The sequence below is a fragment of the Thamnophis sirtalis genome, unplaced genomic scaffold (assembly GCF_051295495.1).
Source record: "Thamnophis sirtalis isolate CommonGarterSnake01/CBP01778 unplaced genomic scaffold, rThaSir2_p1.2 scaffold_1, whole genome shotgun sequence".
NCBI classification, from domain to species: Eukaryota; Metazoa; Chordata; class Lepidosauria; order Squamata; family Natricidae; genus Thamnophis; species Thamnophis sirtalis.
Window position 1 is genome coordinate 136164939 of NW_028261381.1, and position 16030 is coordinate 136180968.

General features: G+C 44.0%; 1 protein-coding gene across 1 annotated transcript in view; it reads right to left on the bottom strand.

Annotated features, from left to right (window-relative positions):
- The window catches only part of LOC148049745 (cation channel sperm-associated auxiliary subunit beta-like), a 72252-nt gene that overhangs the window by 38750 nt on the left and 17472 nt on the right, over positions 1–16030 (bottom strand). The window contains exons 9-13 of the mRNA XM_087704623.1: positions 14922–14930; positions 8617–8649; positions 6440–6506; positions 4551–4597; positions 503–655 (exon numbers count right to left, since the gene is read on the bottom strand). Coding sequence (XP_087560749.1) covers positions 503–655; positions 4551–4597; positions 6440–6506; positions 8617–8649; positions 14922–14930 — 309 coding nt within the window. The remainder of the gene's footprint in view (positions 1–502; positions 656–4550; positions 4598–6439; positions 6507–8616; positions 8650–14921; positions 14931–16030) is intronic.

The window sequence follows — 16030 nt, forward strand, 5'->3', positions numbered from 1 at the left end:
ACATACGGTAGGCTGGCTCTTCTCTGTAAGCCTATTACACATGTCTCTTTTGCCTTTTTTTTTCCTTTCTGTTTTGCCTGCCACGAGGAGGAAGGCTAGGAACTTTACCAGAATGTAGTTATTAGCCAGTAAGTTTGTTTGTTATTTATTTTACCATAAAAATGTGTTTTCTTAGAATCTACCTCGGGTTTATTTTATTTAATCATAAGGTATACTCCAAGGAAAAACCACCCCTCATCAAACACAGAGCTTGAATTTACAACCCTCACACTCAGAAAGCTAGAATTGGAGAGGGGGCACGGAGAGAGAGGAACACAGAGAATAAAAAGTAAAGTTCTAGATTGCTTTAGATGCTGTATGTTATTCCATTGTTGCTCCATCATTTTAATACTAAGCACACTTTTTAAAACTGCATGATGAAGAGAAGGGAAGAGAAGAATAGCAACAAAGTATACATATATAGAACTAGTAATTGAAAAAGAACCATTACTAATATTCTTACCTTTTGCGATAATAGCGCTATACCAGTATTCTGCTCATAATCAACAACAAAAGAAACTACCCGTCTAGAAATATGCTTTTCAGCTTGGGATTTATATGGTAAACAACTGTGCCATTTTGTAAACGAATCATTGCTATAGAAGCAGGTGGATTCCTGTAAAAGCATGAGAAAGATAAATATAAAAGTGCAAGATATTAAACTGTTAATATATCTAGAAATATATTATATTCTTGACTTAAATGGGCTGCCAAATAATCTGCTCAGCATATTAAAACAAACCAGAAAGAAAGGGATCGAGGCCAAGAGTCCAAGCTTCCAATCAGAATGAGCTTCTGAAATGCACTGGGACCCTGTATCGATTTTCTGGTTAAAATTATTCCTCTCGCCATTCATCCCCCAACTGCTGCTTGTTCCCATACAGCCTTGGGTACAAAAACCAGATGATGGCATTTCTAATTGGAAAATACCTGTACATATAAAAACCTGTAAAAAAAAAAAGTATGGTTGTCTCTAAAAAGCAGATGAAGAAAACAGAAACAAAACTGAATTCACAAAAGGCCAAGTATCCCTCTCTGGGAATACACATATTATATTCAGCTATATTGGAGGTTTTCTAATTGTGTGAACAACTTGTGATTGGCAAATAATGTTTATAGATTAGAATTGCATATGGAGGCCGTCAATGAGGGCTAATAATATTGGGAATACAATTGATATGTTAATGCAAGTATAAACTTTTGAGCATGTCTGCTTTCCTCACTTCACCCCTATTTGGTGCACTGCTTAATATGTTCGACTTGTTTTGAGATTTGATAGAACTTTCATGTTCCCATCTCTTCTGTCTGAGTATTCTTGCTAACATCTCATAACGTAATTTATAGTTTAGTAAATAGGGTAGATTTTAGTAAATAGTTGTAAGTCCTCGACTTACAACAGTTCATTTAATGACCGTTCAAAGTTACAATGGCAGTGAAAACTGTGACATGACTGTTTTTCACAATTACGGCTTTTGCAGCATCTCCATGACTATGTCATCAAAATTCACATGCTTGGCAACTGGTTGATATTTATAACTGCTGCTGTGTCCCAAGGTCACATGATCTCCTTTTGCAACTTTCTCACAAGCAAAGTCAATGGGGAAGCCAGATTCCCTTAACAAACATGTTACTAACTTATCAACGGAAGTGATTTACTTAACAACTGAGGTAAGAAAGGTCGTTAAATAGGGCAAAATTCACTTAACACATTTTACTTAGTAACATAAATTTAATGTTCAATTGTGGTCGTAAGTTGAGGACTACCTGTAATTTAGTGTGTGTGTGTGTGTGTGTGTGTGTGCGTGCTGTGGCCAATGTTCCCTCTAATTTTTTTTCAGTGTGTGCGGAAAAGTATAGTATTTGAGCAGCACATTTTCATGCTTGAGCACCTGAATTTTTTTCACAGATGTTTCACAGAGCAATTTATTTATAGAATCCGAATTGGAATGGAGAAAAATGGTTTTGTGTGTGTGTGTGTGTGTGTGTGTGTGTGTGTTTGAGTGAGCGACGGATCCGGTAAGGGAACTGCGCCTATTTAAGAAAGAAGGTAAATTATTGCAAACATGATCAATCGAAGGTAAGTATGGGGACAGGTTGGGCAGTAGAGAGAAAGTGATAAAAGAGTGGGAGAGAGGAAGAAAAAAAGAGGGAAGAGAGACAGAAAGAGACAGAGAAGGAGAAAGTGACAGAAGAATGGAAAAGAAGGAGAAAGAGAAGAGAAAGAAAGAGAAAGAGGATGAGAGAGACAGAGAGAGACGAGTGGAAGAGGAAAGAGTAAGAGAGAACATCTCATTTCAACCCTGAGGTGCAAATATTCTCTTTGGTTGGTAATTTTATTTGTCCATTTACTATCCAATACTCTCATTTCTCCTTAAGTTCATCAAGAATTCCCTTCTTTTTATTGAATTTATCACAATACCATGAGAACAACTTTTTCAGCATAGCTTTACAGCTATTTAAAATACATAATAATTTAGGTCAGGTTTTCAGAACATTAGTCTATTTATAAGTCACTAAGTGCAAAGAAACAGAATTCAGAAAGTTGGCTTCCCTTTTTGTAATTGCCTATTGTCTGCTTAATTTTCTACCTACATTTTTGATAACTGATATTCACTCTTGACCCAAGAAGTCCATCATAGAAAGAAACCCTCCCTATGACCTTTGTTGGGTTTCCATGGAATGAAGTTTGATCTTTTTCTCAACCATACAATAGCATATTCTTTCTAAGGAGGATATAATCAAGATAGTCCATAATTGCCTATCAATCTAACAGGCGATTGACAGTCTCTTTATATTTCAACTCTAACTCTTTCAGTCTTAGAGGTTTGTGGAGGAGAAATCCAAAAATTCTTTTAAAGAGGAAAAAAATGCTTGCACAATTGCATCCATGGAGACATGTATATATAAACAATGCAGAGAGAAACAAACTTAACAAAGTGCTAAGCCTGCCGAGAGAGAGAGAGAGAGAGAGAGAGAGAGAGAGAGAGAGAGAGAGAGAGAGAGAGAGAGAGAGAGAGAGAGAGAGAGAGAGAGAGAGAGAGAGAGAGAGAGAGAGAGAATCCCTCCTTCCTTCAGCCCAACACTCTTGCTGGCTTCCCGGCCAGATGAGAGGGACTGCAGAGGGTCTCCTCGAGTCTAGGGCAGCGAGCCATTCGATGGGAAACTTGCCTCTTGGAAGGACTGACCTGGCTTGGCTCCCGCTTTCAATCTGCCGCCCAACGACCGAACAGAGAATCGAGGCAGGAGAGACGAAGCGGGAGCCAAGTGGGTCATTCCTTCCAAGAGGCAATTTTCCCATCAAATGACTTGCTGCCCTGGACTCGAGGAGACTCTCTGCAGTCCCTCTCACCTGGCCAGAATGCCAGCGAGAGTGCTGGGCTGAAGGAAGGAGGGATACACACACTCGCGTTCTCCCCCTCCCGCCCTCCCTCTCTCTCTCTCTCTCTCTCAAATGGCAAATCCGAGCAGCCGCTGCTGGGAGCCCGTCCCATGCCTTCTCCCAACCCCCACACCCCTTCTCTCAGCTACTTTCTGCCTTGTGGACCTAGAACAGATTTCTGTCTCCAGGCTGGCTCTCCTCTCCTATTATCGTGGAAGGCATCTCACAAAAACCACTGGGTGGCCATTGGAAACTGCTGCGCGGTGTTTTGTTGCCACGTGCGCGGCCGCGCACCAGCGCAGCTTAGAGGAAACATTGGTTGTGGCCCAGCAGGAGCCGTTGGAGTTGCCACCAGACTCCGACAGCGAGGGGCCCTATGAGTCGGCTCTGGAGGATGTGGAGGACCCTGGACAGGGTTCCAACTCTGAGCAGGGCGCAGAGAGGCTGGTTGGCCACCAGAAGGCGCCTGAGCCTTGGACCAGTGGGAGGAGACAAGGGAGCATGAGCCTGGGTCCAGCAGTGAGTTATTCCTGGATGCCCAGCACCGAAGAGCTAATAGGCATCAGGAACAGTTGCGCAGTTACAGGAGATAATTGCACTCAGCTGGTGGTCATTAGGCTCCTCTCCAGACTATAAAAAGACTACTTGTGCACACGCCCCTCTTTGCAGAAGTCAACGCATTGACTAAAAGTTTTGTAACTACCTTGGCAGGCTGGATTGCTGCCAAGGTTTGTCTGAGTTGCTACCAGGGTCCTTATCTATTTCTTATGCTTGGTTTCAGCCACCGAGGTTTTGGTTTCTTGCTATTAAAGTACATTCCACTTAAGCTTGTCTCGGCAGGGGGGGGGGTCAGAACACACACACACACACACACTCACACACACATCCCTTGTTCTGTCCCTCCCCTCCCCCCCTCTCTCCCCCCCTCTCCTTTTTCTTTCTTTCCTTCCTTCCCACATAGCATCAAACCTTCTCTCCAGCAGTGGCAGAAATGACTCTGCATGGTTATCAATTACTAAAATTGGATTTTTATGGACATTGTGCTCAATCCTCTGTATGATGTTCCTGGGTCAGCTTCTATATTGAACAAAATAGAGGAAGCTATGATAAAAATGGTCTTTATTTGTCTTACCTGACTCAATGACTTATCTTTGTTGAATGTGAGGCTGACATAATCCACTAGAAGAAAAACGAAGTGCATTCAATTGCTTACATTGCTAAAGTACAAAGATGTACATATCTAGTTACATGTGAACAATTGTACAAAAAGGTAGCTTCTTTCTTTTAAAAAGCAATGTAGCACAAATTGACATGACTTTCTGTTTTTAGAAATCTTTTGATGAGTAATTCACTTTTGATTAGTCACCCAGAGTCACGTTATAGGGAAGATGGATAGCATAAACATTTAATAAATAAAATTATCAGTAGCGTTGTAGCATTTTCATACTCCATACTTTTTAGCATCAAATATAAATTATTAACGTATAATGTATAATGAACTAAAATATTTGGCAGAAAAGCTTTCCTAGACTGTACTAAACATTTAAATTAGGTTAATGGGATCGTATCTGTGGCTATTATATATTTTGTTGCGTAAAACTTTCTGAAAAAGTTTGAAGTGTGTTATATACTAGTCTCTCTTTCAAATAAGAGATGAAAGCATCATAAACTTCCATGACTGGGAGTGACCTTGAATTTGGATCTGTCCAATACTTTAATATTATAACTAAATATTGTGTATGAAATATTCTATAGAAAGAAAGGTTTACATCCATTATAAGTATCATTATTAAATAAAGTAAAGCATTTTGTTGCTCTTTTGGTTTAGGAAACCAAACTTGTGAATAAGAAATTTTCTTTTTTTTTTCTATGTGGGGTCAAAATATTTTACATTGTGGTACTCTATTCCAAGTATTGCAACTTTACTGGGCTTATATTAATACTGAGGTTATACTGGGATATAAAATGTGAGGCCAGAGGATTATCAGCATCTTCATGGTAGTACTTAGGGCCCCTTCCATTTTTTTTTCAATTATAGGGGGAATTAAGGAGCATAATATTTGCTTCAACTCAGTGGTGGGTTGCCAATTTTTTTTTACTACCGGTTCGCTCGTGGACGAATGTGACACTTCTGCGCATGCGCAGAAGCGTCCGGGCCGGTGGACGGAGCATCCCATTGCCGCTACTACCAATTCACCCAATCTGGGCCTAACCGGGAGGAACCCACCTCTGCTTCAACCCTGCTCAAGTTTTAACACCTCAACATTGCCCTCTTGCAAAATAAATTCTATCCACTTTTGGAACTTTGGGGATTACTCTAATCCCAGTTTTTTTCTTCTTAATGACAACATGCTAACAAGTCACATTGGCCTAGTAGATAAAAATAACAAGTTTTTGTAGTAGACAAAAATACTAAGATAAAAAATGCTAAATTTATATAATTACAGTTCATAGCTGTGGGGTCCTGCTTTGCGCTAAGATAATTTGAAGTTCTGTCCTTAAACTCAACTATGTGTGAGTTTACTGTTCATTCTTTAATGGACTTAACAAAAGATTGGGTATTTGATTGACTTTGGCCAACTGTTGTGGACCTGAATGGTCCAACATGGTTTAAAGTCGAACTATCATTGATCTTAAAACACACACCTATTAACTCTTAATGTGAATTTAAACTTTTAATACTGCTACCTTAATTAACTGCATACTTACAATTTTAGCATTTTATTTTGAGATAATATGAATACTCACTATTAGTTTTGTAAAGATTAAATAGAACTCTTGAGGGGATCAGATCTAAGAGCTTTTACACAAATGATATGATATGGCCTTGATAACCTCATGAAATTCTTATTAGTAGGTTCAGCTATAGTGTCTTTATTACTAAACCTTACAAAGTTGTAGACATATATCATGGCAATCACTTAAAAAGCACCGATAATTTATAAAATAATTCTCATTTACTATTTTGGACATACCTTTGTGCATCACACATTTTACTGCTGGAAAATCTGGTTTTCTTACCTTCATGGGCTTCTCTGTTAGCTAAACACTGAAGATTATACCAGATTTTTGCTTCATAATAATCAGCCTGTGGAAATCAAAATGTGAAATGAATACTTAACATATAAATTGGAACATGATGTATCTAAGTATTATATATGATTGGACCCACTTCATCTGAATTTCATTTTCCTTCTGCCACAAGTGAAACGGAGGAAGATAGATGTTAGGATTATCAAATGCCAGCAAGGTTAGATGACACCCCAGGATCTCTAGTTGCAGTTCTGGTGACAACGGCAATTAACAACAGAGACCATCACTATAACCTTATTATGGAAGAGTAAATCCAGTAATTCAAGAATAAAATGGAATTAACCAATCATGGTTAATAAAAAGAAGCCTGTAGGCCATATAATAAGAAATACATTCACAGAACCTACTTGATGCTACTTAGATATTTGACTCTTACTAGGGATTAAAAAAAGTTTACTCTTAAATGATGGGAATTGGGAACATTACTTGTACATACGTATGTCACAAACTACAATATAAAACAGGGCTATCAAGTTTAAAAAATCTTGTCCAACACCCAGAAATCTCTAAACTCTTTGCTTTTGTTCAAGGGTTACTACTATATCCTCATTTTATGTCAGTAACAGACATAACTCCACAGATGGCAACAACACTTGTAACCAACATAATCTTGACACCAAATGCCTACAAATTGCTAGCTCATTATCCCTCCCAAATCATTCATGCAACCACTGTAATCTTTAAATAGGAGAGTGTCTATAGCAGATACAATGTCCTTGTGACCAGTAGGCCTTGAGGTGCTACTGGATTTTGACCCTCAGCAATAATATGTTCTGCAACATAAACCTGCTGAAGGGTGGGATAAAGCAGGCAAGACTGGAAATATATCAAGAGAAGGAGAGACATTAACTGGCATCTTAAATTTTATTAGAACATTGCCTGTTCATTTCTTGTCTGAATCATGATCAATTCTGTATTAAGAATATCAAACTTGCCCAGCAACAATATGGCTTCACAAAAGTTATTTAATAGAATCATAAAATCATAGAGTTGGAAGGAACCTTGGAAGTCTTCTAGACCAACTCCTTGCCCAAGGCAGGAGTCTTCATACCATCTCAGACAAATGGTTGTTCAATCATTTCTTGAAAACCTCCAACAATGGAGCACCCACAACTCTGAGAGACAAGCTGTGCTATTGATTGATCATTCTCACTGTCAGAAACTTTCTCCTTGGAAGACTGATATCAGGTCTCCAGTCTTATCTTTGTGAAGCTAAATGTATATACAGTAATTGCTTTAGCCATTCTTCATAGGATTTAGTTTCCAGACTCCTTGCCATCTTTGTTGTTCTCTGTACTCTTCCTAGGGCTTTTTTTGTATTGCAGTGATCAGAACTGGAGTCACTATTCCAAATGTTGCTCACAAGTGCCATATAGAACAGTACAGCAGTGTTAAGCAAAGTACTGAATCCTGTATCTTTGCAATTCCTCCCACTTTTGTGTTAACTGCAAATTTGACAAGTGCCCCTTCAATCCTCTCATCTAGGTCATTTATTAAGAAGTTGGTCACAAGAAACAACCCTGGGGAACCCCTCTGCATAATTCCCTCCAAGTATATGTAGTTGTATTAAGGACCACATGCTGAGTGTGGTTGGTCAGCCAACTACAAATCCATCAGGTAATGATACTGTCTATCCCATATTGTTCTGTCTTACCAAGAAGTAGGCTGAAAACTAAGTATACTGCATTTCATAATTTGGTTGTATATTCTAATGTATCATTTTGAAGACCCTTCCTTCCTCTCTTTTCTTTTTCTTTTAAAAGAAAGATGTTGAAAGCAAGTACTTAGAGAAGTCAGAAGCTGCCTGGCCTGAAGAATATAAAATATAGGATTGATTTGATTGTTAATTTTAATTTAATTTTTAAAATTTTATAGTAAAATCAATTGGGTTGTTTGGATACTTTATTTAATGTCCCTTTTAATTTTTGTAATATGTGTTTTCTTTTATGTTGTACGCAGCCCTGAGTCCTTGGGAGAAGGGCGGCATATAAATCCAATAAACCTCTAAACCTCTTTCAAGTGTTTGTGATTATGTTGTGAAATAGCATGTCAAATAATTGAATGTTATGAGTATGACCGTAGCAAAAATATTAGCAATTTCTCACCGTTTCAAAGCCACATAAAGATGGTTTGTTGAACTGGAAGAAAGAAAAGGTAAAATGAAAAAGCAGAAATGTATGGAGAAATTAAAACTTCTAAAGCTTGCAAAGCAAGTGCAGAAATATATTATATATTATATTACATATTCACCTAAGAGCCGAAATGGCGCAGTGGTTAGAGTGCAGTACTGCAGGCTACTTCTGCTGACTGCTGACTGACTGCAATTTGGCAATTGAATCTCACCAGGCTCAAGGTTGACTCAGCCTTCCATCCTTGCGAAGTCGGTAAAATGAGCACCCAAATTTTGGGGGCAATATGCTGACTCTGTAAACCACTTAGAGAGGGCTGTAAAGCACTGTAAAGCAGTATATAAGTCTAAGTGCTATTGCTAATACATAGACCACCTCGATACAGTGCTGTGTCCTAATATTATACATTTCTCCTGAGTTTGTATTAGCATTTAATTGCCAAATATTTCAGGCATGGGGACTTGGTTTAATTGAGGAATTTGGCTGCTGGAATTGCAAAGGAGGGCAGTTACATCATCATTCTTAGGTTTCTACTCTCAAATGTTTATACAGAACCCATTGTTGTAGATTCTTTGTGGTTTTTTTCCACCACCACAACTGCTTATCTATCCAGTTAACCTTGTTAATTTTTTTCAGTTAAATCTTTTCTACTTTCTTAGAATGACTGCCACAGATAGCAGTCCAACATAGGAATTCTTACTTCTCCTGTGTGCTGCGAGGGGAATCCAAGCATGGGTTAACTTTGTCCATTAGCCTAGAGACTGAGTTATGCAAATTGGTGACCACGCCTCCTCTGACTGGTAAGGTCAGTTTTTTTACTCAGTCCAGCCAGACGAGACGTATACCAATTTTCTCTCCAGTCTTCTGAGATAAAGTTGCCTTTATTTGGATTTTCAAGTGATGTGTGTGAGTGTTTTCTTATTACATGTAAGGAGAGGTGGCAGTTCGCTGTCTGCCGGTTTTCCTGACTGCCTGGATTCGTGGCAGGCATTGCTGGCTCTTACAGCCACTGCATTTGGGCTTGGAACTAGCCTGGATCATTGGATGGGAGGCTTGGCGCTGGGCTTAGCGCCCGTTCTACCCTATGTGCTTGCCATTTGGGCTTCGCGATAAGGTTTGTAGCCGATGGCTTGTTGCTGTGCCTGCAGCCTTTGCCAACCGAATCGGAGGACCGGAAATGCCCGCCGTTCGTGGAGCGGTTGCTCCGGGAGGAACCAGCCACATTCGCCCGCTGTTTGCGGCACGGTTTGCCTGGCTACATTGTTGCTGGGAGTGACAGGATCGTACAACGCTGCCGCCGGCTTCTCTTCCTGCGGGGGAGTCTCGGACTGGCTTGCCATCTAACGGCTGGTTTGAATTTTGGCGCTTGAATTGCGCCCGCCATTTTGGAGCCGTTTCCGACGCATGCGCCCTAGGCCTTTGGGATGGGGCGTTGGTCTCTTCGCGCCGGGAAGGCTGCTGAGTCATCGCCCCTCCCACTTCCCTCACTTCGAGCTTGATCGCCTGGTGAGAGGATCGCGCTGCCGCTGCCTTTGTTAACCATGAGGCTGCAGTTCTTGCACAGTAAACCGGGGCCTTTTTGTATTATTTGAGTCTTTTCACTTCTTAAAGTTACAATGGCCGATCAATCCACCTCAGGGGGTACTGTAGAGTCATCTACTGAGGCCCAGCAGTCTGCCCAAATGGGGATTAGTTCGAGTCCTGGTAGGGCTGCATCTAGAGCCACTAGCCAGAGGCCCAGGGAGGTATCTGGGGCTCCGGATAAAGGCCATAAAAAGAAAGATAAATCAAAGAACGTTTCTAAGGCTTCTGGGGAAGGTAGAGTTTCTCCTTCCATGCTAGTTTCTCAGCGTATTTCTCCAGCTCCTATTCCATCACCTGCAGGACACCAGGCCTGGTCTCCTGATTGCCCACTGCCCGTTATTCCGGAGGCTGAGGTGGGGGGGTTGGGGATCCAACTTCCCCCAGTTGTTGCTGAAGCCCAGGCTACCTCAGCTTACTTGATGCCCCGTGCTGGGCCCTCCGCCACCTTTACTCCCACTGCTGCAGGCCTCAGGCCTATAGAAGCCTATGATCAGGGTTTTTCCCCAGATCTTTACCAGATGATTTCTGCAGCTACGGAATTGATCCGTAGAAACCAACCCCCTGTGACTACCAGTGCCCCTAGTGGGCCTAGTCTTCAGGTCCCACAGATGGATCTTCCCGATATTACAGCTGGGTCTTCTTTGCCTCTTCCTTCTACTTACAGCGAGGATTCAGCATTAGTGGAGGAAGGGGAATTGATTGATAGGGAGTTCTCTGATGATGAGAGTTTGATCTTCGATCAGCCTAATTCCTCGAGCTTATTTCGACCCACGTTATTCAAGTCATTGTTGTATAAAGCTAAGGCCGCTACCCATATGGGAGACATGGCTTCTAAGGATGGTTCTGCAATAGGCCTTGATTCCACTGAGCGACTCTTCGCTGAGCCGGTCTCACTGCAGGAGGTGATTCCTTCTCCAAAACTCTTTATGGATCTTATTCAAAAACAGTGGGATCAACTGACTGCGGTTACCCCTCCAAGCAATGGGGACAGGAAACTGTACACCTCCACTCCTGATTTGGAGAGTATTTTGCAGTTCCCGACTGTGGATCCACCAGTAGCGGCTCTGGCCTCCCTGGCCCTCATTCCCTCTGAGATTTCTGAGGGTCTGAAAGCGGAGGATCGCAAGGTCGAAACTGTCATTCGTAAGACTCACCAGGCTGCAGCATGGGCCTTGCACGCTGTGACAGCAGCATCATTCTTTAATAGAACCTCAGTTCTTTGGCTCAAGCAATTACAGGAAAGGCTAGCCCCTGATGAGGTGCGTCTTCACCAAGATGTCACCAAAATTATGGCTGCCCTGGAATTCTCGGCGGATGCCACTCTTAATGCGGCCAAGTTCGCTTCCCGAGCTGTAGTTTCCAATGTAGCGTCCAGGCGACTGCTGTGGCTTCGCCATTGGCAGGCAGATGTTAAGTCTAAATAGCGCTTAGCTTCCACACCCTTTAAGGGCGGGGCATTGTTTGGGGCCGTTCTTGATCCCATACTCATTCAATGTTCTCCCCTCCACTGGGGGACGCATCAACAGGAGGCAGCAGCCATATGGTAGACGCCAGTCCTTTCGAGGTGGCTACTCGGGATATTCAGCGGCTCCCTTTGTTCCCCACTACAATAGGCCGTTCCACCAGACTCAGGATCACGGCCAGGACCGTGCGGGGTCCAGGAATATGGGACGCCAACAGCATCAGGCGCAATCCCATAATAGGTGGTCCTTTCGTGGATCTGGTAACCGGTCCTTTTGAAGGTACCGGTTACTCCCAAGGCGAGGTGCCAGTGGGCGGCCGCCTGCTGGACTTCGCTCATCAGTGTGAGGAGACCATGTCCGACGCCTGGGCCCTTCAGGTGGTGAGACTGGGCCTCACCCTGGAATTTCTCTCCATCCCCCCGAGACAATTCATCAGGTGTCCAGTCCCCAGATGCTCTGTGAAACGGCGCCTCATGGAAGCCGAAATACATCATCTCTTATCCATCAATGCCATAGAACAGGTTCCCAGAGGGCAGAAAGGCCTGGGGTTTTACTCAATATTGTTTCTGGTACCCAAGAACTCAGGGGGATGGCGGGCCATTTTAGATCTGAAAAGACTCAATTGGTACATCAAGTACCAAAGGTTCAAAATGCAGTCCTTAAAGAGCATCCTGGCAGCCATCCGCCAGGGTGACTTGATGACATCAGTCGACATCAAGGAAGCGTACCTCCATGTGCCCATTCACCCGGCACATCGCAAGTTTCTGTGCTTCCAGTTTGCAGACCGACATTTCCAGTACAAAGCCTTGCCATTCGATCTCTCCTCGGCACCACATACCTTTACCAAGCTCCTGGCAGTGGTGGCGGCTTCCCTTCGCTCGCTTCCCATGAGAGTGAATTGTTACTTAGATGACATCTTGGTCCTGTCACCGTCCCGGGAACAGGCCCTTTGGGATCTTCAAGTAACGATGGACTCCCTGTGGAGGCACGGTTTTGTCCTGAATCTTCCCAAGAGTCATCTGCAGCCTACTACATCGCTGCTTCACTTAGGGACTGTTATCAATTCTGCCACATGCGAGGTTTTCCTGTCCTTGGAGAGATGTCAGAGCATCCAACGACTGGCGACCCAGATGTCAGCTCAGCGCCTTGTGCCCCTGGCCCTGCTCTTCCAGCTGTTAGGCAAGATGATTTCATGCATTGACATCGTTCCATGGGCCAGATTTCACGCACGACCTCTGCAATGGTTCCTGCTCCCTTATCAAAGGTCTCACAGCAGTCATTCACAGCTCAAAGTTCGACTACCGTCCAAGCCACTCAGATCCCTTTGGTGGTGGACATCCTCCAAGCTTTTCAAAGGCTGCCTATTCAAGGAGCCGGATCGTATCCAGGTTACGACAGATGCCAGCCTCTTCGAGTGGGGCGGCCATGCCTTGAACTGGGTGGCACCGGTTGGTCAAGTCGGGAGCTGACCAACAGCATCAATTGGTTAGAGCTCCGGGCCATCCGTCTGTCCCTACGGGAGTTCCAGGACATTGTGAGCCACAACCACGTACTGATCCTAACGGACAATGTGGCTGCCAAAGCGCATGTCAACCGCCAAGGGGGCACGCACTCCAGGGCCCTCATGTTGGAGGCGGAGATGTTGCATCACTGGGCGGAGTCCAGACTGTTGTCGCTCCAGGTGGAGCATATCTCGGGCGACTCCAACGTCCAGGCAGATTGGTTGAGCAGAGCCACGGTGGATCATGTGGAGTGGCAACTCCATCCCGAGCTCTTCCAACAGCTCTCTCACTGGTTCGGCAGCCCAGTAGTGGACTTGTTCGCACAACTTCACAACGCTCAACTGCCTCGCTTTTACTCCAGATATGTGACTCCCGGGGCGGAGAGGGTGGATGCCCTGAGCAGCCCGTGGCCAGCCGGCCTTCTCTACGCCTTCCCGCTGCTGCCAGTGATCCCGGCGGTCATACAAAAGATACTGATGGAGCAGGGGGAAGTCCTCCTGGTGGCTCCGATGTGGTCGCGGCGCCCCTGGTATGTCAACCTTGTATACCTGTCGATCTCACGCCCGTGGAGAATTCCGGACGAACAAATCCAGCTCTGCCAGGGGGCTCTCATACACCCAAACCCCCAGTTGTTGCAGTTAGCCGTGTGGCACGTGAGCGGGCTCTGCTGATCGAGCTTCACTACTCCAACGAGGTCATCGCCACAATTCAAGCGGCTCGTCGCCCCTCCACCACTCGGATTTACGAGGCTACTTGGCAGGCCTTTTGCAGATGGTGCTGCCGGGCGGGGGCAGACCCCCTGCAGGATTCGGTGCCCTGAGTTTTGGATTTTCTGCAGTCGGGTCTCAACAAAGGTTTGGCACCCAACACGCTTCGCAGGCAGGTCACGGCTTTGGCCACGGTGATTGGGGGCGGTCAGGGTCGTTCATTGTCTCAACATTCACAAGTCAAGGCTTTCCTGAAGCGGGTGGCCAACATCTGGCCTCCGACCGTGCACCGCTACCCTACATGGGATTTGACCTTAGTGCTCAGGGCGCTTATGGACTCTCCATTCGAACCTATTACTTCCATCAGTCTTCGACTACTGACTCTTAAGACCGTGTTTTTGGTGGCCATTACACCAGCTAGACGGGTTTCTGAACTGGCGGCGCTGTCAGTTCGGGTGGACCTCTATATTTTCCACCCCAACAGAGTCGTTCTCCATTTGGACCCTGCCTTTCTTCCAAAAATCAACACGTTATTTCAGAGGGCTCAGGAACTCGTCCTCCCGAACTTTTGCCCCAAACCTTCTCATCCGCAGGAGCGCCAATGGCATCACCTGGATGTGCGCAGGGTCCTTCGTCGCTACGTGAAACGCACAGCATCTTTCAGGCGTTCGGAGGTGCTTTTCATGTCCTTTCAGCCATTGTCGATGGGGCAGAAGGTTTCTTCCCATACGATAGGTCGCTGGTTGAAGGCCTGCATCGCCCTTGCTTATGGCAGTCAATCTTGGCAGGTACCCAGGCGCATCACTCCCCATTCTACCAGGAGTGCGGCTACCACAGCGGCCTGGGCCACGCAAGCTTCAGTGGAAGAAATCTGTAGGGCGGCAACCTGGTCTATACCTTCACCATTCATCTGACACTACAAAGTTGATGTGTATGCCTCGGCTGAGGCCTCCTTTGGGCGGCGTGTGCTGCAACAGGTGCTCCCCCCTGTGGGGGACCTTGGCCAGCCTAGCTCCTGCCCTGACTCTTAGTTGCTTTGGCATGTCCCATGCTTGGATTCCCCAAGCAGCACACAGGAGAACGACCGTTAACTTACCTGAACGGTCCTTCTATGTGTGCTGCGAGGGGAATCCAAACCCGCCCGCAGCTTCGGCTGGGCAGGGCTGTCATGACTTTCACCTGATTGACTCTGATCTCTGACTTGACTATGACTGTTTGTGACTGGTTGTATCTTGTTATTGTTGCCGTGTTTGTATACCTGTTAGGCTCCGGCCTATTTTGTTATTGTTATACATCATTAAACGGCTGACTTCGTACAAAACTGACCTTACCAGTCAGAGGAGGTGTGGTCACCAATTTTCATAACTCAGTCTCTAGGCTAATGGACAAAGTTAACCCATGCTTGGATTCCCCTCACAGCACACATAGGAGGACCGTTCAGGTAAGTCAACGGTCGATTTATACCATAGAAAGTATTCCTAGATCACAAAGCCTTTTACTAAAAGACTTCAAGTGGAAACTGTAGTGGAACCATGACATTCTTACCAGAAAGTTGGTATCTAATTCAAGTGTTTTTTTTTTTAACCAGCTCCAAGACTTACACAGGTGTTTGTTCTGAAGTGCCATGAGGGAAAAGGCTTGATTGCCTTAAATTCACAGAAGAAACTTGCCATGAGAACAAGTTAATAGCTTTACAGCAGATCACTGACTTAAATAGAAATATAGGCTATGTATCTTTAAAATAAATGCATGAAAGAAAAGAGTTCATTTGTCTATAGCAAGCCCAAATCTTGAGCTATACTCTTGATTCAGGATGATTCAATATACGCCCATCATCAGATTTGCTACTAGTTTTCATTTTAATAGAAGATGCAGAGAGAGTAGCTATGAAATAGTTTGTGAATATCTTTCTATGGAAATAAACAATGCATTAATCTCTTTCGATTCCTCACTACACTTTTTCTAACTTTTTCCTCTAACTCTGTGTTCTACTTCTTTAGTTTGATCTCACTTATAGGCACCCCTCAGTTTCCTTCAAAAGATTTCTAAAAGTCTAAAATGTCTGTTTTCAAACATTCTCTGAACATGTTTTCAGTATGTTCTTTGTTAACTTTACTACACCAGATCATAGGGG